The 23,942-nt window shown below is 45.4% G+C and overlaps 1 protein-coding gene across 1 annotated transcript; it reads right to left on the reverse strand.

Annotated features, from left to right (window-relative positions):
* Window positions 1-23: 23 nt before the first annotated feature.
* On the reverse strand, window positions 24-22,577 carry LOC112118947 (protein FAM217A). The gene is made up of 7 exons (XM_024217454.1): window positions 22,509-22,577; window positions 22,311-22,416; window positions 21,109-21,193; window positions 20,994-21,019; window positions 14,234-14,305; window positions 14,037-14,116; window positions 24-1,342 (listed from the first exon to the last, which is right to left on the reverse strand). Exons 1-7 carry the CDS (start codon window positions 22,568-22,570, stop codon window positions 121-123), a joined length of 1,653 nt encoding a protein of 550 aa, XP_024073222.1. The 5' UTR covers window positions 22,571-22,577; the 3' UTR covers window positions 24-120.
* Between the last annotated feature and the right edge of the window lie 1,365 nt (window positions 22,578-23,942).

Raw genomic sequence — 23,942 nt, forward strand, 5'->3', positions numbered from 1 at the left:
GTGCTATTTCATATCACTTCTGTCTCATACCATTAAAAATACTTTAACTTGACAAAAATCAAGCTAAAATAAGATTGCTTAGCAGGACTCACTCATAATGAGAAGTATGAATTCAAGAAATTACTGTTTGTCAGTGTGAGTGTACTTCTGCTTTGGCATAGCAGATACAGATTTTAACTTCTGGCAATGAAAAGTCTTACTCGTTACTACGTTTTTTCTGTAGAGTTTCTTTTTGGTCCTTGGCTGTTTATATTTTAAACTGTCCTTATCAGGGAAAGGACTGGATATAGCTGTACTTGGTGGCAGTAGCTTTGGGGAAGTCAATTTAACAGTTGATTGAGTTCTTGGTGCCGCCACACAGCATGAGGAAGACCTCCGCAAGAGCATGTTAGAGTTTAAAATGATGGGGGTTTTAGAGCTTTTAAAGGCATCACAAGATGCTCTAAGCTGCTTTGTGGATGAACTTCTAATGGAGGATGTTCCAGCATTCCGTTTGCAATTATGACAGTACTCCCAAGTGCATTTTGAGCAGTTCCACTCATGCGTGCAGCAGCCTGACTGGTTGGATTTATTTTTCTCTTGACAGTCTCGATTAAAAGGTGTCTGAAGACATAAAGGGTCAGATAGTCTTGACTGCTTCAACTGATGCATGGATTTTGTGGAACTGGGTCGATTGCCAAGCATCATATTGGAAGATACTGTCAGGACTCTTGTCTTCTCTTTTAATATAGTCAGGTGCTGCATCCGTTCAATTTCCAACAGACGAGATATTAATTTCACAACAGAGCTTTCCGGTGGTGAATTAAAGACTTCCTTCCAGTCATCCCATTTTGATAAGGCCAACTTTTGTAAGTCCAGGTTATTGAAAGGTGGCGGGAGAAAATCAGGGTATGGAAACACTTCATTTTGGTGCTTGGAGGAAGCTTTTTCAATGTTTTCTATAGTTTCTGGTCTTAAGTTCAGATCCATATATTTGAAATAACTAAGCAAAACATCATTCACTTTTTCACTCTCAGATACATCACCTTCCTCTGTTAAAATACTGTTCTCAACACTACTGTTTCGCAACTTCAAATTCCATTTGGACACACAGAGTGTGTCATCACTACTACTTTCTGTAGCAGGATAGGAGTCAGAAGCTGTGGTTTCATTTCTGGCCTTGAAAAAATCCCCATCTCCATTTGTCCAGTAGATTCCTAATGGCAGCTGCTGAGGTCCCCGGTAAGACACTGTGTGATAGCTGTTCAGACGGGCCCCCATCAATGTGGGATTAACAGTAAAGACGTTTAAAGAATTACCCTGTGAGCTGGAAAGAGTTTCCACTAGAGGCTTATTGGAGTCTCTGGAGGGGGAAAAAAAAAGAAAATATAGTGTAGTTTTACTCGGGGAGTTGGTAGGATAAAATGCATTTATGGGAGCCATTCTGACCCTACTGAAGTCAATGGGCATACTGATTGACTGCAATGAGGCCAGGATTTACCCTATATTTTAAGGAGGGCAGCTGTTCATGTTACATATTACAAGGAGAATAATGACTCTGTTCAATTTATATTGAAAAGCTAAATTATAGCTTTGGCTCAATCATACAGCAACCACTTTTTAGGGAAATACTCATTCAGATGGGACTTAATGCTTTCTGCATACCAAGGGCCAACTCCTGCTTGCCTTGCTCATGTAAATAGTCCTACTGTTCTTGGCATAAAGCTATTCTCCATTCATTAAAATATCAAAAGTGCATCTTCATGTTGTTCTCCCTTCCTGAGTCGCAGCCCTTCTACTCTTCTTCTTCCAGATGGACTTTAAGGCCAAATATTCAACCAGTCACCTGTCGCTCTGCTGTATTGTTATGGAAATTTAATATTAATTTTACAAGACTCTTACTTCGGATTCTTTAGTGTGTACATCTAAGGGGAATGTTTGACCCAAAAGCCCTACCAGCATCATACATTCAGATCCAAGTATTGAAACTGACCTCAAAAGAACAGCTCTCTTCTAAATTTTTCAAGACCCAAGCAAACATGCATTAAAGGGAAGGGTTACCAGCTTGTGTTCCTAGGAGTGTGAGGGGGAGAAACTTTGCACTACTATTGTTAGTGTAGAATTACAACTTAGTGCACAGTTTGTTTTTCAGATCAGCTGTAAAACTGAAAAAGCTATACACTAACAAAAATATAGTAAGGTTCTCATCAGAACACATGCAAAAAATTATGTTTATCGTCACAATTAGTGGTCTTTAGTTCTGTTTCAACAAATGTCAGCTATACAGAAAATCTAATGTCATAGAGCACCTTTTTTATTTAATGTATCTATCTCAAAACAGTTTACAAGATGAGTTAAATATGATCTAAGATATTTAGAGTGCCAATCATAACTAGGGAGTGAAAATTATACTGTAATAACTATGTAGGAAAATAGAATAGCCATTAGACATATATAATAGTGTAAAACACTCATATCTATCCCTGGCCTTGAGGTGGCACATTTTTTCTATATTAGTTTAACTGCAACATTGGTTGTATGGTTATTGCAAGATAACAATACCCACCAATATATACTTACCACAGCTTTCTTAAGGGTATCTCAAAAATTATACAGTGCTCTTTTGAGCTGTGAAAAATTCCAAGTGTTGGACACAAGGTACCTAAACATGAAACTCCTTCATATGAAACTTTAGAAAAAAATATGATGCTGATCTGCAGCTTAGACCTATTGCTAATGCGGCTGAATCCCTTTGGGAATGTTCTAACATTCCAGCAAGTTCAGATTCAGATGCGGATGTTTTCTTATTTAAACAAAAATGTGATCTTGTAACTATAAGCAAGGAGAAAGGCACTACCAATGGACAAATCAAATGTCAATTAAGTGCACTGGTTTTAACTGTTCATATATACACACCCTGAGCCTACTGATAATACAGCAGTCTTTCATTTATGTAAATTGCAATGGTGTGAGTGACTTTTTAGCATCTGGGGTTTCCTCTCCTGGATATATTTTTTTTTTAATTAAGTACATGAGACACAGTGCAAGTCAGGTCCATTCTAAAGGCAAACAAATGTTTCTGAGTTTCAGCCCAAGTCTTCTCTGGGAGAGAAATGTTTACCATTATTCAAAGAGGGAATGAAATCAACTCTAGCACAGAAACCATCCCTAATCTTCCTCATAATTTTGCAACAGAATTTAAAGGGTTCCTACAAGTCTTTTCTAGCATATCACTGCTAGACGGTGATCATATATTTTAGAAAAAATTGGTTTAGCAAATGATATTTCAGTATTCTGAGGGGTGAGATATTTAAGTGCTTTATAATGCAAAGAACTGGAAGTAATGTGTTATGTTTTGTTAATTGGATCAGTCAAGACTCAATGGAGAACTCATGAGAGAGAAATTATCTGTTTTCAAAGTGTTATACCGTACCTATTTCCACATCTCACAAGCCTGTCTAATTACACATGCAGTCATGCGAGTGTAAGACTCACAATAAAGAAGTTATGAGTAGGATGAACCAGAGGACCCTGTTTATAGACAAAAGGATTATCTGAGTATTGAAACTGCTCCGTTTTCATTAAAATGTAAAGGGAAAAGTACAATGTCACTTTAAGTGGAAGGGGCACATAGTTTGATACCAGCATGGAAAACCACTCAGATTTGCTCTAGTTAGGGTGACCAGATGTCCCGATTTTATAGGGACAGTCCTGATTTTTGGGTCTTTTTCTTATATAGGCTTCTATTACCCCCCCCCACCCCCACCCCCTGTCCTGATTTTTCACACTTGCTGTCTGGTCACCCTAGCTCTAGTCAAACACACTGCACTGGGAGGGGGAAGTAGAAAGGGGAAGATGACAAACAAGAAAAAAAAATGTACATCTAGACTGTACTACCATTATATAGGACCCATCACCCTAACTAACTCATAGGTAAAAAGTCTAAAAGTTAACAGTGCAGACCATAATTCTGGGGAGCATTAAAGGGTGCATTGAAGCCTTTTGCCCAAAACAGCTGATATATATTCTGGAAGAAACACTTTGGTACGTGATTACTGTGTCTCTTGCTAACTCAGATGAATGAGTGGGAACTATGTCTCAGAAACTGAATCTGCTACACAGCAGAGCTAAAAGTAAATGGAGGAAAAGATGAAAAATAAGTTTATCCTTATTAGTGACACAAACTCCTCAAAACAAAGTGCTCCAAGAAAAGAAGCTTGAGACACTTGAAAAGTCAGTAACCATGAGAAATTTACTGTATAAGGTGTATCAGGCATTAAGGAAATAGAAGTCTGGCCTGGGTTTATGACTAGTTTTAGCCTCAAGCTCCTTAATTCAAATGTTCAGGAAGAGCCTATATATTTGGAGAGGAGCTACAAAATACCTATGAGGAAAGCTTGGCAAGTTAAGAATGAAGGTACATACCAGCTAGGGTAAATATACTGGTATTCAATTGGAAAGAATTCTAAAAGCAGCAAGAGATTTTAAGGCAAATTTTAAGCTGATTTACACCTGATGAAGTGGGTTTTAGCCCACGAAAGCTTATGCCCAAATAAATGTATTAGTCTCTAATGTGCCACAAGTACTCCTCGTTCTTTTTACACCCAATGCAATTCAAGGGAGTTGGACAAGAGTGTAAGTTGTCTCAGAATTTGGCTCACTAGCTGCAATGGAAACAGAATATTACTTCCCTTTTGTAATGCACTGTGTAAGCCAGTGTGCCTCACATTCTGTTCCGTGAACTGCAGTTTGTCTGTGAAGCAACTGGTGATGGCTCTCCTTGTTTGCAGCTACTACATTTCATTAGACAGTTACATTCAAATTAAATACCTCCCTCATATTACTTTTTATGGAAGCAATTGCAGTAGCTGTTCCTGGAATGATCTGCAAAGAAAAGTGTTAGTGAAATTCTCTCTCTATTAATATGTGATCTTTGAGAAGACCTGACAATACTCATTACTAGGTGCCATCTATTCATTGGCAGAGTACAGAGCAGCACTGCCCAGGGGACAACATCTCTCTGTGTCCTTGATCTAAAGCTTTCCATGGAGCCCAGAAGGGGGGGGGGGAGGGATTCTCAGGATTTATTAAATGGGAAGGAAGTGGAGGAACAAGGAGAGGGAAATAAGTGGCAAAGGCATTTTCTGCAGCTAAAAGAGGCAAATGAAAAAGAGAAAAGGCTCATACAGTAGCAACAGAGCTTTCAGGTTCTTCCTATACACAGCAGCATTCCTTCTTTCCTGCTTGTGGGTGGATTAGTGTGAATAAAATTTCACACTAACTTGCTAAAGGCCATGCATGCTCTATTAGATTTTACCAAATGAAGATAATGGCTGTTAAAATATTTTCTAGGTAATTGTGCAAATACAGCAAATATTTGAATAGCAATTACAGTACTTGTTGGGGGACCTGAGGTCAGCAAAAGCATTACTGGAAAATTACTAAAAGAAAATATTCTTTTAGCCCTCATTAGTACTGCAGAAGAGAAAAATAAAGATCTGCCAGTAATTCAGCAGACAGTTTATTTGCTACACACTAGACTGTGATGACAGAGCAATGCTGGTTAATTATGGAACCTACTGAGAAACATATCAGGAGCTTTGTCTCGTTCTCTTTACTCTTCCAGCTCTTCATGATGTCAGATTACTGAAGCCTCATTCCCTGCCCCAGAAATTGGGGAATAGATCAGTCTAATAACAATACACTGAGAAGAGCTGAGAAGCTTTCACCATATACTCTAGTAGGAATTTACCATGAGCATAGAGTTTAAGGTAAGAAGGGACCATTAGATCAGATTCTTGTCTGACCTCCTGTATACCACAGACCTTTAAATTTCACCCAGATACCCATTTATTGGGCTCAGTAATTTGTTAGACTAAAACATTTCAATTCTTGAGACTAAACAGTTGTGTTACATAGGCAGAGACCAGGTGGAATCAAGGTGCCACCAATGCTCAATGCTCCTGCAATGGCAGAGTATTGATTATATGATATGCCCAGATGACCCCAGCAGGTGAACCATGCCTCATTCTGCAGAGGAAGGTGAAAAACCCCCAAGGACCTTGCCAATGAGGCCTTGAGGAAAATTTCTTCTTCACCTCAGATCTAGTGATCAGTTTGATCCTGTGCATCTGAGCTAGACACACCAACAAAGCATCTGAGAGAGGATTATCTGTACCACTTTAGCGCACTGGTCCACCCTATCCACTGTTCTGGCTCCAGCTATGGCAACCATCAATGCTTCAGAACAGGGATTGGCAACCTTTGGCACGCGGCCCGCCAGAGTAAGCCCCCTGGCGGGCAGGGCCGGTTTGTTTACTTGCCACGTCTGCAGGTTCGGCCGATCGCGGCTCCCACTGGCCATGGTTCGTCATCCCAGGCCAATGGGGACTGCGGGAAGCAGCGGCCAGCACATCCCTCGGCCTGCGCCACTTCCTGCATCCCCCACTGGCCTGGGACGGCAAACCGCGGCCAGTGGGAGCCGCGATCAGCCAAACCTGCAGACGCGGCAAGTAAACAAACCTGCCCGGCCCACCAGGGCGCTTACCCTGGTGTGCCGTGTGCCAAAGGTTGCCGATCTCTGCTTCAGAAGAAGGGGGAGGGAGGGAAAGTCCCAGAATACATCTGGTCAACTATGCACCAGGTGGGAAAAAATCCTTTTGAAAAAGGTGGATTCAGAGATGTTATGTCCTGTCTGCACTATTACTGAACCTGTGTTACAAAAAAAAAAAATCCACCTCTGGTTATTACTACCATTCTTTCAACAAACATAAGAAAGTACTTCTTCACACAATACAGTCAATCTGTAGAACTTCTTGTCAGGGGAGATTGTGAAGGTCAAAACTATAATAGGGTTCAAAAAAGAATTAGATAAGTTCATGGAGGATAGGTCCATCAATGGCTATTAGTAAATACGGTCGGGGATGCAACTCCATGCTCTGGATGTCCATAGCCTCTGACTGCCAGAAGCTGAGAGTCGACAACAGGGGACGGATCACTCGATGATTGCTTGTTCTGTTCATTCTCTCTGAAGCACCTGGCATTGGCCACTGTCGGAGGACAGGATACTGGGCTAGATGGACCATTGGTCTGACCCACTATGGCCGTTCTTATGTTCTTAGTGAGCAGGTGAATGGAAGATTAAGCTATAAATAGGGGCTTAGCAAGCAGTATACTGGAGTCAGGATATCTGTGCTAGCTAACACAAGCAGGAACACCCTGGTACTAGGGACAACGGACAAGATAAAACTTGGAATGTAAAGATCAGGTTATATATGACCAGCACATGTACAGAGCATGCTGGATAGGGATTGGTTCCTGAAAAATAACCAAGCCAATCATGAAGTGTATGATGCAGTGTATAGTTAAGAATGCATGTGTTATTAGTGTTAGTAAAAATGCTCATAAGGTAAAGTTTTCTGTGTAACTTTGGATGTGTGGTACACCCTATACCTGCCCCCTGTGCTGAGTCTGATCAACTCAGTGTAGTTTTGCTGTACGCAAGATAAAGAAACCTGAGTACCAAGACCAGAGACTGAGTTCTTGGGGAATGAGGTAGAAGAGGTCTCAGGAGAATCACAACAAACTTATGCTAAAAAACAGGGAAAATAGGAAAGCAGAGTTCTTAAAGGCCAAAAGGAAAACGAGCCATATTAATTCTGGGTGTAAGAAGCCAAAATTACCTCTGAAGTCAATGCAAGTTGTACAAATTTAAAGCATCGCTGAATTTGGCCCAAGTAAATTAAAAGGTATAAAGAGGGGTTACTCACCCTGTGCAGTAACTGTAGTTCTTTGAGATGGGTCACCCTATCAGTGCTCCACCTCAGGTGCACTGCAATCGGATATTTTAGGTAGCAGTACCCATTCAGCCTGTGCAAGTGCTCTACTCCACCTCATGCTGTGCACTGTGGCTACATAGAACTATGTAGGCAAACCACCCTCTCCTTCTTCAAGTAGCGTCCCTAGCGGTGCTCCACTTCAGGTGAGTACTGAGTAGTATCCTCTCAGGAAGGGGAGGGGCCTTCAGAATCTAATCCAAAACTGAAGACAGTACAGTAGTGCCAGACACAGCACCAGAAGCTGAGACATGATATTCAGAAAAGGTGTGTATGGCTCTACATATTTCAGCAATGGGAACATTCTTTAGAAAGGCCACTAAAGTAGAAAGAACTCTTGCTGAATGGACTAGTACAGAAGAATGCTGGACATTATGAGATTGATAACAAAAGGTAATACAGCCAGATATTCATGGAGAGAGTCTTTCCTTGGGAACTGAAGATCCATTAGATCTGTCTGCAATAGAGAAACTATCCGAGAGATTTTCTAAATGGTTTATTCCTGCCCAAGTAAAGGTTAATGCCATTCTGACATCAAGTGTATGTAATACCACATCCACCTAATTCAGGTGGGGTTTACAAAAGAAGCACTAACTGGATGAGGTAAGGAAACCACATCTGTCTTGGCACATCAGAACCACCAGAATAACCCTGGCCTTGTCTTTCCTTATCTTGATCAGCACCCTGGATATCGGAGGAGTTGGAGGAAATGCATATAACAGACCCGACGTCCAATGAAGGAAAAAAGTATTTCCCAAGGAGTGGTGCATCTCGAGCAGAACCAGGGGCACTCTTGTATCTGGCCGTGACAGAGGTCTATCTGCAGGACTCCCCAACACTGAAATATGCAGTGGTATATAATGGGATCTATCTCCCACTTGTGATCCTCAGAGAAACATCTGCTGAGGGTATCTGCGGTAATGTTCTGAATGCCCAGAAGGTAAGCTTGCTGAGATGCTGATATGATTTCGTATCACCAACTCCAGAGTCTCATTGCTTTGCTGCAGAGGGAGAGTGATCTCACTCCTCCTTGACAAGTGATATAAAACATGCGTGACCTATCATGTCATGATCTTTGCATATTTGCCCCAATCAATGGCATAAAACGGAGACATGCATTCCTGACCACCATGAGTTCCAGCAAGTTCATGTGTAGAGTGTTCTTGTGAGACAATCACCTGCCTTGAGCAACGTGAGTGTAGAGATGTGCTCCTCATCCCAACAGGGAGGTATCTGTTATTACTGTTGTTAGAGATGGTTGAGTGAAGGGGACTCCTGTGCAAATGTTCTTTCCAGCAGTTTAGGCAGAGACTATCTGTACCTGATGATACTGGGGGGGGGCCACAATTTAAAGGTTGGGGGCAGGGCATGTGACAGCCCCCACATGTTGCCTCTGGGAGGGACTTTCTGGTCCAGGGCAGCCAATCTCATCAGCTCCTGTGGCTGCCTGTGAGAGCCGGGCTGGGGAGGTGGTGGCGGCCTGCCTCCTCTGCTCCCTGCCCAGGCCTGGTGGCTGGGGAATGGGGCTGAGTGAGCCAGAACCGTGCTGGGGGGGGAGGGGCACAGCCAGAGCCCCCCTTCTACCAGGCAGCCTGGCAGGGAGCAGAGAGGGCAGGCCTCTGCCACTTCCCCAGCTGGGCTCTGGTAGACAGCCACCACACTGCACAGAAGCATTGATTCAGAGCTACCACTCTCACCCAGCAGGAGAAGTGGCTCCGTCCTGCCCCCTCCGCTCCCTACCCAGGCTCAGCTGCCGGGGAGAGGGGCCAAGTGAGCCAGAAACGTGCTGCGCAGGAGGTGCAGCATGAGAAGGACTGAGTCCTCCCTCCCCCCAACAGGCAAACCAGAGCAAGCCCTGCAAGGGCTGCTCGGCACTCGCAGAAATCTGGGGGGGGATGTGACCCCACGTGCCCCACCCCATGTGTTGCCTCTGAGTTGAGGGACTTCTTCACGACAGTAGGAACCCAGAGTAGTTTGTTCAAGCTGCGTTTGCTTGGCAGATAACTATTTCTGAGCCACCTGTGGAGGCAGCACACGTGCAACCTGACATGGTTTACCACAAAAGTCCCAGCTGCCAAATGCCCCAACAACTGGAGACAGTTTTTGACTTATGTCTGGGGGCTGATTTGGACAGTAGTGACTAAATTTGATAGGGTTGTAAACCTGTGCATTGGGAAGTACGTTTTGGCAGCTACTGTGTTGAAGCAAATTCCTATGAACTTCCATCTTTGCATTGAGGCCAACGTGGACTTCTGAATTTTTAATTGCAGTCTCAGGCTGAAGCTATGTCTACACTAGAGAGCTTACAGTGGCACAGCTGTACCGATGCAGCTGCACCATTGTAAGATCTCCCGTGTAGCCACTTTATGCCAACAGGAGAGAGCTCTCCTGTCAACGTAATTAAACCAACCCCAATGAGCGGCGGTAGCTATGTTGATGGGAGAAGCTCTCCCGCCAATATAGTGCTGTGCACAGTAAGACTTATGCTAGCATAATTTATGTCGCTATGGGGGGTGTTTTTTTCACACCCCTGAGCAACATAAGTTTTGCCAACAAAAGTGGTAGTTTAGACATGGCCTGAAATCTATGGTCTTCTGAGTAGCCACTGAGGTCTTGCCGTAGGAACGTCCCTTTTGCAGCCAATCGTCAAGTTATTGGAATAGTAGGATTCCTTCTCTGCGAAGGTAAGCCACTACCACTGACAGAACCTTCAAAAACACTCTGGGAGCAGAAGAGAGAGACCAAATGGAAGCACTCTGTATTGAAAGTGTTTTTTGCCTAGACTGCAACATAAGAAACTTCTGTGGAAAGGGCGAATCACTATATGAAAATATGCATCATGTAAGTTGAGGGCCAAGAACCAGTCCTTTAGGGCCAATGATGGTGGTATTGCTGCAAGTGTTACCAATATGAACTTCTATATCTTCACAAACCTGTGGAGGAGCCTTAGACTTAGAATGGGTCCCCACCTGCCGTTCTTTTTCAGAACCGGGAAGTACCTAGAATAAAACCCCTTTCCTCTGTGTTTTACATAACTGCTTCTGTAGCACCTATGTTCAGGAGGGAGTCTATTTCCTGCTTTAGATAATGTTTTCACCCCTCAGCTCACAGAGAGCCGAGAAGCGATAGGTACTTATGAAATGGGTCCCTGAAGAAGGATAGGGAAAAGGGGTGGGAAGGAGTGAGGGAAGTAAAGTGGATGGAACATCCTGCTCACACGATCTCCACAAATCACTTGTCTGTAGAGAGAAAGGGAGGAAGGCATGCGAACAGTTGCAGCTGGTAAGGAGAAGGGTGAAGGTAACTCAGAACCTCGACCACCCACCAAAATTGCTGTTTCGAAGATGAGGCTTGTGAGATCAATGCTCATGTAGCAGACAGTCTCTTTATCTGGAACCTCTGCATCTTTTGTATGGATTCATAAGATCTCTGGGGGCTGGGGAATTGAGCAGGACAAGATTTCTGTGCTGTCTGGGACTTATTAAATTTATGGTCAGGTGTGTAAATTCCCAGAGACCACAAAGTGGCCCAGGAATCTTTTAATGTATGCAGAGACTTGTCTGTATTCTCCACAAACAAGTTTAAGCCATTGAAGGGAAGGTCTTTAACTGTATTCTGGACCTTCCTCAGAAATCCTGAGAGCTGAAGCCAGAAGGCCCTTCTGATGACCACCGCCATAGAAACAGAGCGAGTAGCTGTGTCAGTGGCATCCAGAGAGGTCTGCACAGATGTTCTGGCAAGAAGCTGACCCTCTGTAATGATTGCCTGGAACTAGCCCCTCTGCTGTGGTAGTAGATGCTCAATAAACAAAGTGAACTATATTTCACCATCCACACCTGATAGTTAACAATACTAAACTGCAGAGATGTAAAAAAAATATGATTTGCAACCAAATAAATTTGAGATACTTCTGAATTTTGTTGTATGGTAATGATTTAGCATAGTGCTGCCTTACACACTCATGTACAGCCTTGACAATGAGGGAGTTGGGAGAGGGATGAGAAAACAGAACCTCTGAATCTTTAGATGGAACATAATATTTCCTATCAGCCCGTTTACAGGTGGGCAATATTGATTCTAGGGTATGCCAGATTACTTTTGCAGGATACAGAAGAACCTCATTAATAGATAGTGCAAGTCAGGCAGATGACGCTGCGTGCAATATATCAAGCAGTTTATGTTGTGACTCCTTAGTCTCAAGTGGAATTTGTAAGGAGTTCGCTGTCCTTTCAATGAAGCCCTGGAACTGTTTGAAGTCATCAGCCAGGGATGGTGAGGCAGGCATAACTGCTTCATTGGGGATGAAGAAGAGAGGTTGGTTGGCAGGATGACTTCTTTGTCCACTCTCATCTCCAATTTCTCAAAGATATCTTCTTCTGGATCAGACCTTTTTGAGAGAGAGGAGGGGAGGGACTGTCTACCCTTATCATGGCAACAAGTTATGCTAAGGGTCCTAGAGAATTGTTGGCGGTATGGATCCCAGTATGGCCAATGAAGGGGGTCCACATGGTGTAGGTGGAGGAACTCAAGCTCCCTTTCCTAGAGTCCTATTGAGAGGATTCTTTGAGTCTTCCGCTTAGAAGTTCTAGGGGAGTGTTGCACCGAAGTGATAGAGGCAGTTAACTTACTCAGGAGACCGATGTACAGGGAGGGAAGACAGTCCATAGCCTGAGTGAGAAGCTGGATGGAGGGAGCTCTCCCATCACAAGGAAATACAATTTAATTTCCTGGTTCTTTCTGGGTGTCGATTTTAAGACCAGGCAAAAATTTCCTTGGGGAATCACATGCACGCCGCTATTCCCCACCCCCTAAAGTGTAACGGACCATACCAGGACTGCCTGTTGCTCACTAGGATAGCCTCCTGGCAGATGTTTAAAACTTGGAGAGCCAGGCATATCCACTCAGCAATCTAAAGTTCCCCTCAGGGAAAAATTGAAAGGACAATGGTCCTTACAACCATTTTTTTAACTAGAACTAACAATAACTAAGATAAGTAAAACTATGGGAAAAACTGCAATTGAACTAAGCTCAACTTGGACTCCATCTCAGGCCAAAGCGGTTGAGAAGGAACTGAGGGTTGTTCACCACCACAGCTCTATATAGCCACAGCACAGAGCACAAGGCAGAGTAGAGAGCATGCCTGGGCCAAACTGGCACTGCTACCTAAAATCTCTGATCAAAGGTGCATGGGGCGCATGCGCACCTGAAGTGGAGCACCCATAGGGACACTACTTGAAGAAAAGCTGTCTGTTTTATTGGTGTTATGGTGTCTGGTTTATTTAGTGTTGCAGAACTTACTTACTTTTTATAATTAATTAAAAAGGCCACAAGAGTTTGCATGGTTTAACAATTAAAAGTTCAATGGAACCCCAAACGTAAAGGTAAATATATAGGGAGTCGTCGGATGCCACTTACAACGCTTTTCAATTGACTGCCCATTTTGCCCCTACACTTGTTTTGCCCTTATGACATTTGATTTGCATAAAATTCGCTTGAAATCACTTCCTGGTTGCATTATACTGGTATGGAGAAGGAAGTAGTCACTTCTGATTGGCTTCAAGGCAGCAGGGTAGCTTGTTGCCGGGTAGGGTCGCTGCTTGCTTTTGATTGGCTCCCTGCCCTGGGCTCAGCCAATCAGAAAGCTTGAACAGTGATTGGCTGAAGCTCAGCATGTGTGCTGTTCTCCCTGCTCTTCCCTGATTGCTAAAAGAGGAGAATGAAGGGCCCTCATCAGCTAGACAAGAAGGCGGGGGGGGGGGCTCCAGTATGAAAAAGGCTGAACTACTGCTATATATATTTGGCGCTATTCCATTAACAGTGAAAACTGAAGACTGACAGAGTGTATGAAGGATTTATTGGAAAAAAGAGTCAATCAATTGCATACCAAGATGGCAAATTAATATCCTTTGGGTTTAACCATAGTGCAAAATAGTTGTGCTCCAGAAGAGAATAAAGGCATTTACCAGAACATCAGAATTCATAACTCCGTTACCTCACTTTTAATTAAAATACCTATGCATTAATTCATTAAACTCCTTTGAACTCTACTCTGTTAGAAAATATATAAGCTGACAATAAACCATCAGTATATAACTTCACGGAGTGTTAAATGCATGTTTTAGGTGCAATTCTCTTGCTTGTTCAGAATGATTGGAAACCTTTTAACAAAACTCTTCAGTTTAACTGGATTTAAAGATGTTAAAAATAATTTTATTTTTTTACCTGTTCACAGTAGTATTGCTTTGATCGTGTGTATATCTCCAGGAACAAAACATCCCTTCCTTGCTATTATTTTGACTGAGCTGCAATAAGCAGAAAGAATATCTATAAAAATACTATTGATATATTTTAGAATAAGCACCAAGAATGCAAAATGAAATAAATGGCATAATTAAAGTTATTTGACAAACAAATCCCACCTGTGTTCTTCTAGTCCTATTTTTTGACAACCTAAGATCTGCCAGTTGTTCCAATGCTGTTGTGTAAGCATCCTGTAAAACAGAAGAGCAACTACAATATTTACTATGTGTGAAGACACTTTTCAGGCATGATCACTTATTTATCTTGGATCTTTTGTCCAAAAATTGTCCTCAGTTAAAACCATGCAACCCCATTCGCTTCAGTGAAGTTCCAAGTGTGTAATTAAGGGCTGAATTTAGCTTTCAATAAAACATTTAAATTGCGGTGTGAATTTAGTGCTCATAAAAAGTGATGACTTGAGAGGCCTGGAATCTCACAGAAAAAGTACAGCACATGGGCAGGGCTTCTTTACATAGTAACGTTGTCCAGGAGGAATCACTTCTCTATAGGTGGCAGGGCTAATATTACTCCATATTAGTAGTCTCCATGCTCATTTAATTTTTGACCTCTCTGTTGAGACTACCAGTTCAGACAAGTTGTGAAACCTGCAGACAGAGAGAGTCATGGATTGGCTGTGTCCCTGGGTTAATCTGATTTGTCAGACACTCAATTCTTATTAGAATGTACTGTTAGAGCACATGGAGGAGCAGCAACATGTGCACCTGGAGCAGCAGAAAGATTTCTGCTGTGGTAAACATGGCCTACTGAGCTGTAACTCCTCAAGCCTGTTTTAGATGCGCCAGGCTACCCTCCTTAGGCCTGGTCTACACTAGGCTTTTATGTCGACTTTAGCGCCGTTATATCGAATTAACCCTGCACCCGTCCACACCAGGAAGCCATTTAGTTCGACATAAAACTCTCTTTAAATCGATTTCTGTAATCCTCCCCAACGAGAGGATTAGCGCTAAATTCGACATGGCCATATCGAATTAGGCTAGGTGTGGATGGAAATCGACGGTAATAGCTCCGGGAGCTATCCCACAGTGCACCACTCTGTTGACGCTCTGGACAGCAGTCCGAGCTCGGATGCTCTGACCAGCCACACCCCCGGGAAAATTTGAATTCATTTTCATTTTCCTGTCTGGGCAGTTTGAATCTCAGTTCCTCTTTGGACATCGAGGGGAGCTCAGCAGCAGTGGCAACTATGCAGAGCTCTCCAGCAGAGATGGCCGTGCAATCTAATAGAAAGAGGGCCCCAGCATGGACTGATCGGGAAGTCTTGGATCTCATCGCAGTGTGGGGCGATGAGTCCGTGCTTTCAGAGCTGCGCTCCAAAAGAAGGAATGCTAAGATCTACGAGAAGATCTCCAAAGCCATGGCAGAGAGAGGCTACAGCCGGGATGCAACGCAGTGCCGCGTGAAAATCAAGGAGCTGAGACAAGGCTACCAAAAAACCAAAGAGGCTAACGGACGCTCCGGATCCCAGCCCCACACATCCCGTTTCTACGAGGCACTGCATTCCATCCTGGGAGCGGCCGCCACCACTACCCCACCCCTGACCGTGGACTCCAAGGATGGGATCATGTCCGCGGCCGGTTCCTCGTCGGACATGACAGCGGACGGGGAAGATGAAGAAGGAGATGAGGAGGACGAGGCAGTCGACAGCGCTGGCACCGCTGATTTCCCCGACAGCCAGGAGCTCTTCATCACCCTTACCGAGATCCCGTACCAACCGTCCCCATCCCTTACCCCGGACACAGAATCAGGGGAAGGATCAAGCAGTAAGTGCTGTAAACATGTAAACATTTATTTAAAACAGAACGGTAATATTTATACTATTAACAATGTACATTTATAAAAGTTCTGTAAACTAGTAAAAAAATAATCAGGTACAAAACAGGAATATTTACAAAGGTAACAAATGGGTTTTCATGATTTCTCTGTCTTAGGCTCTTCTCAATTTAGTCCCAAGTGTTTTAAAAAATTTTCACAATGTCCGTTACTCCATGATTCCCAGGCCCAAGACGCTCCACTCCATAGTCCCAGTGCACCTACGCGAAAATCCGGTCAATGTGGCCGGGGATCGACGAGAAATCCTCGTAGGAGAACTCCTCGTAGGTCTCGTGGAGGTAGAGCTCAAGCCTGTTGATCAGGTTCCGGGGTAGGGCGATCTTAGTGGGCCCTCCGTGGTAGCAGACATGCCCCCTCCACGCCACAATCAAGTACTCCGGGATCATGGCCCGACATAGCATGGCGGCATACGGCCCCGGTTTCTGCATGCTTTCCCGCAGCATGCGTTCTCTCTGGGTGTCCGGGATCCTCAGAAGGGTGATGTCGCTCATGACGCCCTGCTTTGAATTAGGGAGGGGAATGTTAGTATTGGGACTGCTTTACAGCCACGCGGTGGAGGGAGAGGGGCAGCATACAGGGATCTTTCCCTGGGACAGCCGCGAGGGGGTGGGACAGGGGCAGAGTTGATGCTGTCCTGATTGCTGGCAGCAGAGACTGGCATTGCTTTCAATGTGAAAGGAGGCCAGTGCTACTGCTGGAGTTTTAAGCAGCCACAAGTCTGCGGCTTACCATTATTGCCCGCTCCAGAAGTTCAGGTCTCCAGCCACGCTTCTCAGATCACTCCAAGACCTCCGCAAGTCCACAGGCACTGAAGGCGACGGCCGAAAATTCGACCTTGTCCTGAGTGCGCATGTGAGAGGTGCAGTGCATGGTCTTGTTCACAGAGAAAGACTAGGTTCTTTGTATACAATTTCATTTATCTGTCTCAGGAATTCACTCCCTTTTCACAATTCACACAGACACATCTGCGACTGTCTCCCAACCCAGCCTGTCAGCACACTCCCAGAGGCTAGCGCAGATTAGGCGGAGGAAGAAGAAGACGCGTGAAGACATGTTCTCAGAACTAATGGGATGCTCCCGAGCCCAGGCAGCCCAGCAGACACAGTGGAGGGAGAACTTGTCACAAATGCACCGAGCAGTCATGGAACGGGAGGAGAGGTGGCGTCAGGAGGACCAACAGGCTACTGAAAAGCTGCTTGGACTAATGAGGGAGCAAACGGACACGCTCCGGCGCCTTGTGGATGTTCTGCAAGACCGGAGGCAGGAGGACAGAGCCCCGCTGCAGTCTATCTGTAACCGCCCTCACCCGCCACCAAGTCCCACACCACCCTCACCCAAACTCCAAAGAAGGAGGGGCGGCAAGGGCCGTTAAAACTTTCAGTCAACCCCTGCAGACTGCTCTAGCACTAGAAGGCTGACATTCCCCAAAATTTCATAAGTCCTTTCCTACCCACCTCACACAAGCCCCCGTCCAAGTTTCACCCCCCACGTTTCATGTCTGGTTCGCAATAAAATGTTTGTTTCTCTCCATTACTGTTTCAGTCAGGTTCTTTTGAGGGAGAGTCTGTCTGGAGGGGGGGAAGGGGCTTGGTAATTGGGCAGGACAGTGACCTTTAGCAGGGTACAGAGGCGGTGTCAGGTCCAGCATCAGGACACATACACAGTGCAGTCACTGGTTACCCTGGTCAGTCTGGGAGGTGTTTTTCATGTTCTCCATTGAAATAACCAGTCCACCAGTGCGGAGCCTGGCATTCCGGGAGTTTAGAAGCATCATTTGCATCAGAACACTGAACCCGCCCCCCGCCACAGTCTGCGTCCCCGGTTTAAAATATTCCCGCGAAAACAGCAACACAGACAACGGTGTTCATTAACAAAATCGAAATGATTTTATTTTTTGGGAAGGGGAAGGGGGTGAAGGGGGTATGTAACTGGAGAGGATAGTCAAAATGAACTGGGTAAAGAAACGGGGGCAGGTTCAGCTTTTCTGTCCACAAACTGAAAAGTCACTGGTTGCCCTGCTCACTCAGGAACCTAGCTTTCAAAGCCTCCCGGATGCACAGGGCGTCCCGCTGGGATCTTCTAATGGCCCGGCTGTCTGGCTGGACGTAATCAGCAGCCAGGCTATTTGCCTCAACCTCCCACCCCGCCATAAAGGTCTCCCCCTTGCTCTCACACAGATTGTGGAGCACACAGCAAGCTGCAATAACGATGGGGATATTGGTTTCACTGAGATCACAGCGAGTCAGTAAGCTTCTCCATCTCCCTTTGAGACGGCCAAAAGCACACTCCACTACCATTCTGCACTTGCTCAGCCGGTAGTTGAACAGTTCTTTTTCTGTGTCCAGGGCGCCAGTATAGGGCTTCATGAGCCAGGGCATTAGCGGGTAGGCTGGGTCCCCGAGGATGACTGTAGGCATCTCCACATCCCCAAGAGTTATTTTGTGGTCTGGGAAGTAAATACCTTCCTGCAGCCGTCTAAACAGACCAGAGTTCCTGAACACGCGAGCGTCATGAACCTTGCCCGGCCATCCGACGTAGATGTTTGTAAACCGTCCCCGATGGTCCACCAGTGCTTGCAGCACCATTGAAAAGTAGCCCTTTCTATTGATGTACTGGCTGGCCTGGTGGTCCGGTCCCAGGATAGGGATGTGAGTCCCATCGATAGCCCCACCGCAGTTTGGGAATCCCATCGCGGCAAAGCCATCTATGATGACCTGCGCGTTTCCCAGGGTCACTACCTTTGGGAGCAGTACCTTCACGATTGCCTTGGCTACTTGCATGACAACAACCCCCACGGTAGATTTGCCCACACCAAAGTGGTTCGCGACTGACCGGTAGCTGTCCGGCGTTGCAAGCTTCCAGAGGGCTATGGCCACTCGCTTCTGGACAGTGAGGGCTGCTCGCATGCGGGTGTCCTTGCGCTTCAGGGCAGGGGACAGCAACTCACAAAGTTCGAGGAAAGTCCCCTTCCGCATGCGAAAGTTTCGCAGCCACTGGGATTCATCCCAGACCTGAAGCACTATACGGTCCCACCAGTCCGTGCTTGTTTCCCGGGCCCAGAATCGCCGTTCAACAAAATCCACATGCCCCATTGCCACCGTGATGTCCTGGGCGCTGGGGCTCGTGGTTTCTGACAGCTCTGTGCCACTCTCCGACTTCAGGCTCTCACGGCGGTGCCGTAGCCTCCTCGCCCGATTTCTCTGCATCTGCCTCAGGGAAAGGTGTATGATAAGCTGCGAGGTGTTGAGAACGGCCACAAGTGCAGCGATGGTCGCAGCGTGATCCATGATCGCAGTGCTGTGGCGTCCGCGCTGTCACTGACCAGAAAAGTGCGCGAACTGATTTCCCGCCGGCGCTTTCATGGAGGGAGGGAGGGCGTTAGTGACAGACGGATGACGACAAATTTTTTTTACCCAGAAGGCATTGGCGGCTCGACCCAGAATTCCGATGGGCAGCGGGGACTGCGGGAACTGTGGGATAGCTGCCCACAGTGCACCGCTTCCAATATCGACGCTCGCCCCGTTAGTGTGGACTCACAAAGTCGAATTACTGTCCTTAGTGTGTCCTTAGTGTGGACACACACGTTCGACTTTGCAATATCGATTCCACATATTCGATTTAAGTAAAATCGAATTACCCTCGTAGTGTAGACATACCCTTAGGCAGTAAATCAGCAGTGCTGCTGAACTCAATCCATGAGAATGAATGAGTTAGTTAACTTTCTATTGAGAGCCTCATTCTGCTACCAGGTTGGGCTGATGATACAGAGATGATGTCCTAACCCAGTGTCCCATCATCTGTGAACGTGGCCCCAAGATGGAGATGAGAGCAAGAGCAGAGTGGGTCCTGTTGCTTTCTGTCATACTGGGACAAACAAGAAGATAGGAAAGGCTTTATTCAGACGGAAGAATTCACTCCCTGAGACCTTACTGCTGAATTCTGCAGAACTCTGAGGCTAATACTAATTTATTGCTCTAATTCAGAACAAAGTAACAGAATATTGGGGTGAGGGATAGCTCAGTGGTTTGAACATTGGCCTGCTAAACCCAGGGTTGTGAGCTCAATCCTTGAGGGGGCCATTTAGGGTTCTGGGGCAAAAATGTGTCTGGGGATTGATCCTGCTCTGAGTAGGGGGTTGGACTAGATGACCTCCTGAGGTCCCTTCCAACCCTGATATTCTATGAATGTGACTATAACTTTTGCTGTATTAAGGGACCCAACTGGAATGCTTCCCAGGGCCTTCCAGGTTTGCTTCAACTATCCTTGCTGCCATTATAGTTGCTAATTATGGTAATGAGTTTTTTTGTGTTTGTGTATGTCTGTGTGCATGTGTGTTTAATTAAGAGCACACATACACAACATGGGAACTTGCCAAATTAATTTCACATAGGGTGCTGAACAGCCACCAAATAGATATTTCATCATTGTATCTAATAGAAAGGAAAATACTGTTCAACAATAAAAAAGGGGTCTGTTCTCGCCTGCATAATGTAACTCCCCTTGAATGGAATAGAAGATACAAATACGTAACAAAGATAGCATAGATTGCTATATTTGCTCAAAAATCTATATTTTGCAGGTTTAGATTCTGCAATCAAAACAGTCTTCCTAGTTGGTCAAGTATAAAGTGCACTGAAATGAGTTTTCACTTTTTAAAACTAAGTACTGTACATCTTACAGTTTAACCTCATGCAAATCAAAGAGGGCAACTATAACTCTTAAGGAAAACTTGGAATATGAATAAGTGATTGGCCAATTACTATGAGAAAGCTGTTCACAAATGCAGTTTCCTATCCATATCTTTATTTGAAAATTATTTTAAAAGAAACAATTTTTTCCTAGCGGAGCCATAATTTCATTTATGGCTTTTTAAGTCGTACAATAGTGGGTTAGTCCTTTTCAACGTAAGTGTCTAATTAGTTTGATGGATTTTAAAAACCAGCATTTAGGTCCAAAACCTAGGAAGTTAATTCCAGATAAATTTGATTTCAATTACTGTCAAAAGACTGATATTTATTCTGCTCTTACCTTGTGCAACTTGCTTGAAAGAACACCTGTAAAAGATCAACAGTTGGTTTTGCTTACAAAAGTCCACTAGAAAAATTTTCTCCATACAGAATTGTGAATGGCTGGGATTCCTTACCTCCTGTGCCAGTCTCGTCTCCTGACAGACAGTATTTATTTTCAGGAAGGTGGACATCATGTTCCAAATCACTAGTATGTATATTCTATAACAATATTTGAGTTTTAGTGAGTGCAAAAACACAGAAACTAAAAATATATGGTAACTATGACAATTTAGGTTTAATAACTTTATGAACTGTAGCGAGGAAATGGAGAATGGAGAGAGATGTTAACAGGAATAGCTGTGGGATAGAGAAATTATATGAAGTAAAGGTACATTGCCACTTGGCCTGCTGGGAGACCTTGGGCAAGTCAATTCACCTCTCTGTGCCTCACTTTCCCCATCTATAAAATGGGATAATATTGACCTCTGAAATAAAGTGCTGTGTGATCTACTGATGAAAAATGATATATAAGATCTAGGTATTATTATTGTGTGTGCCAGAATAAGAAATAAATTGAAAAGATAATATTGTGCATTCATATCATGCCTTTAATATCAAAGTATCCCAAAGCAATTTACAAATCACAGTCCTGATCCTGCACAGGGCTTCATGTGGGCAGACCTTTTTTCCTTTGCAAAGTCCTATTAATTTGACTGGGGCTCCAGATGAAAGGGTGAGTCTGTCTGTATAGGGTTCATTACGGGATTGGGGCTTTAGGGTTGTGCATAAGTAACTGCAGGCATGAGAATTACCACTGGCTTTTTCAGTAAGACTACTTGTGTGCATGAAGTTATGTCCTTGTGGAACCCACTGTTTGGTAATGTGTGTGTCCTCCTCTGCACCTGATCCACAGAAGCGCTGAGTGTCTTACAACCCCAGCTGCAGAGCCTGACCCTCGTTGTGACAGCCTGTAGCCACTCATGCTTTCCGTTTCGTAGGGGCACGTTTTAACCTTGAGTGGGGGTCAAAGCTGGCGGCTGTCACGTCTGCAGACTCAGGAGCCGGAGCAGAAGCAGCGAGGTGAAGAGGGGGATCACAAGCAGTAACCACCACGGAAAGGGAGCGAGCAAGTAGGGAACTGGCACCACAGTCCCGGACTCCCAGCTTTAAGGCACGTAGACTCATGTTTGGTGCCCTCGAGGGCAGTGGTTTAAGTTGTATTTACAAAGACAAACAACCAGCTGCTACCCCCCACCCCCGGACCCGCCCAGACCAAGCACACGTGGGGGCGATGGCTCCGCTCTGCTCCTGCAGCAGCGAGGCGGGGCGCCTGTACCTGGCGGGAGTCGGAGAGGCTGGTGAGCGGGAGGCTGGTGCCATAGATGCCGCCTGTGAAGTCCCCTCTGTCCACAGCGCTGCAGCGCCGGCTCCTCCTGCCAAACCTGGGGGGAGAGAGCGCAGGGGCGTGAGAGGGGGGCAGCCGCCGGCCGGTGTACTGGCCTGGGGCTGGAGCGGCCCGCTCCCCCCCACCTACCCTCGGAAGCTCCCGGGTGTCTGTATCGCGGCGGCTCCGGCCCCGCTCCCGGCCCGGTGCATCGGACCCTCCCGCCGCCACCGCCGCCTCCGCTTCGGCCACCCCCGCGCTGCAGCGTCCCTGGCCCCGCCCCGCGTCACAGGGAATCACTATGGGAACGGGCCAGGGCCCAGCCGCTGCCCCGGCCCCACAGAGGCCTGTCACCCAAAGGGGGGGGCGCCCCATCTCCCTTCGTTTCTCCTCCCCCCTGGAGTATTTCCCTCCTCCACTCTCCACCTTCACATCTTCATCCTCAGTGCGCCTTGTCTCACATCTGCATGTTTGCCTGGCTCCACCGCTACAACAGTGCCTCAGTTCCACCACTGAGGATGAAATCCTCAACCTAGGCCTTCATCTCCTCTCCCCTTGGCTAGTGCAGGTCCTTTGTCTGTGGCCTCTCCACGTTCCAGTTCTCCTGACTGCAGCATATACAGAATGCAAGGCCAGATTTTTTAGTCATACAAAAGGAGAGCAACTGTATAACTCCTTCTCAAATAACTCAGTTGGGTCCTTATTTGTTTAGGATCCAGTTTGTATATATCCGCCCAGAACTTGCTCTAGGTTTTCTTCTGCTCCCTGTCCTGCTCATTAAGCACCAAGCTCTCCACTCCATTTCTTCACACAATCTCACCTCTTCCAGATGGAGAGTCATCGCTGTGGCTTTGACCAGCTAAAACAGCCTTTCTGTATAGCTCTGTTCTTCATGTATTTCTCCATTGCATCCCACTCCAGTACCAACTTAGTTGGTACTGCTTCCATCACCAGTGTGGTGCAGTTAGCTTCTGTCCAGCTACCTTTACTACATGTGGGGACTTAATAGCTATGCCAGAATCTCCCCATCTTCATGTCTCACTATTATCAGCAGCTTCCTCCCTGACGATTTTTCTACACTCATCATCTTCACAGATATCCATCTCTCAACCACTCTCTTCAACTTCCTCAGATTCTGCAGAGATCAGTACATCCTACAGAGAAGATGTATTCTGTTCTGTTATTCTGAGTCTTCCTCTTTAGATACAGCAGAAGTCCTCCAAGGATTGCCTCCTCTTTTTTTGGGTCAGTTCATGAGGAAGAACCAGCGAAAGGGATGTCAGGGCATTCTTTCTCTCACTGCAGGAGTTCTGGCAGATTACAAGTTCCATGGATTCCTCCACTTTGGCATCATATGGCCTATCCTTATGGTAACCAGTCCTGGCCTTACTGGAACCCTCAACTTGATTAATCTGCTGCATATTCTTTGAGAGTCCCTTTGTCCAGGAATAGGTCATGTCCTACTGTGCAGCCTTCAAGATTAGTGCAACTATCTTGGCAGAGTGACCCTCGTGATTTGGGAGAGGAAATCCAAAGTGAGGATGATGATCATATGTATCCTTCCATTCCTTTGACAATTTCTTC

Source organism: Terrapene carolina, unplaced genomic scaffold, assembly GCF_002925995.2.
Source record: "Terrapene carolina triunguis isolate 2854851 unplaced genomic scaffold, T_m_triunguis-2.0 Scaffold57, whole genome shotgun sequence".
Lineage (NCBI taxonomy): Eukaryota > Metazoa > Chordata > Testudines > Emydidae > Terrapene > Terrapene triunguis.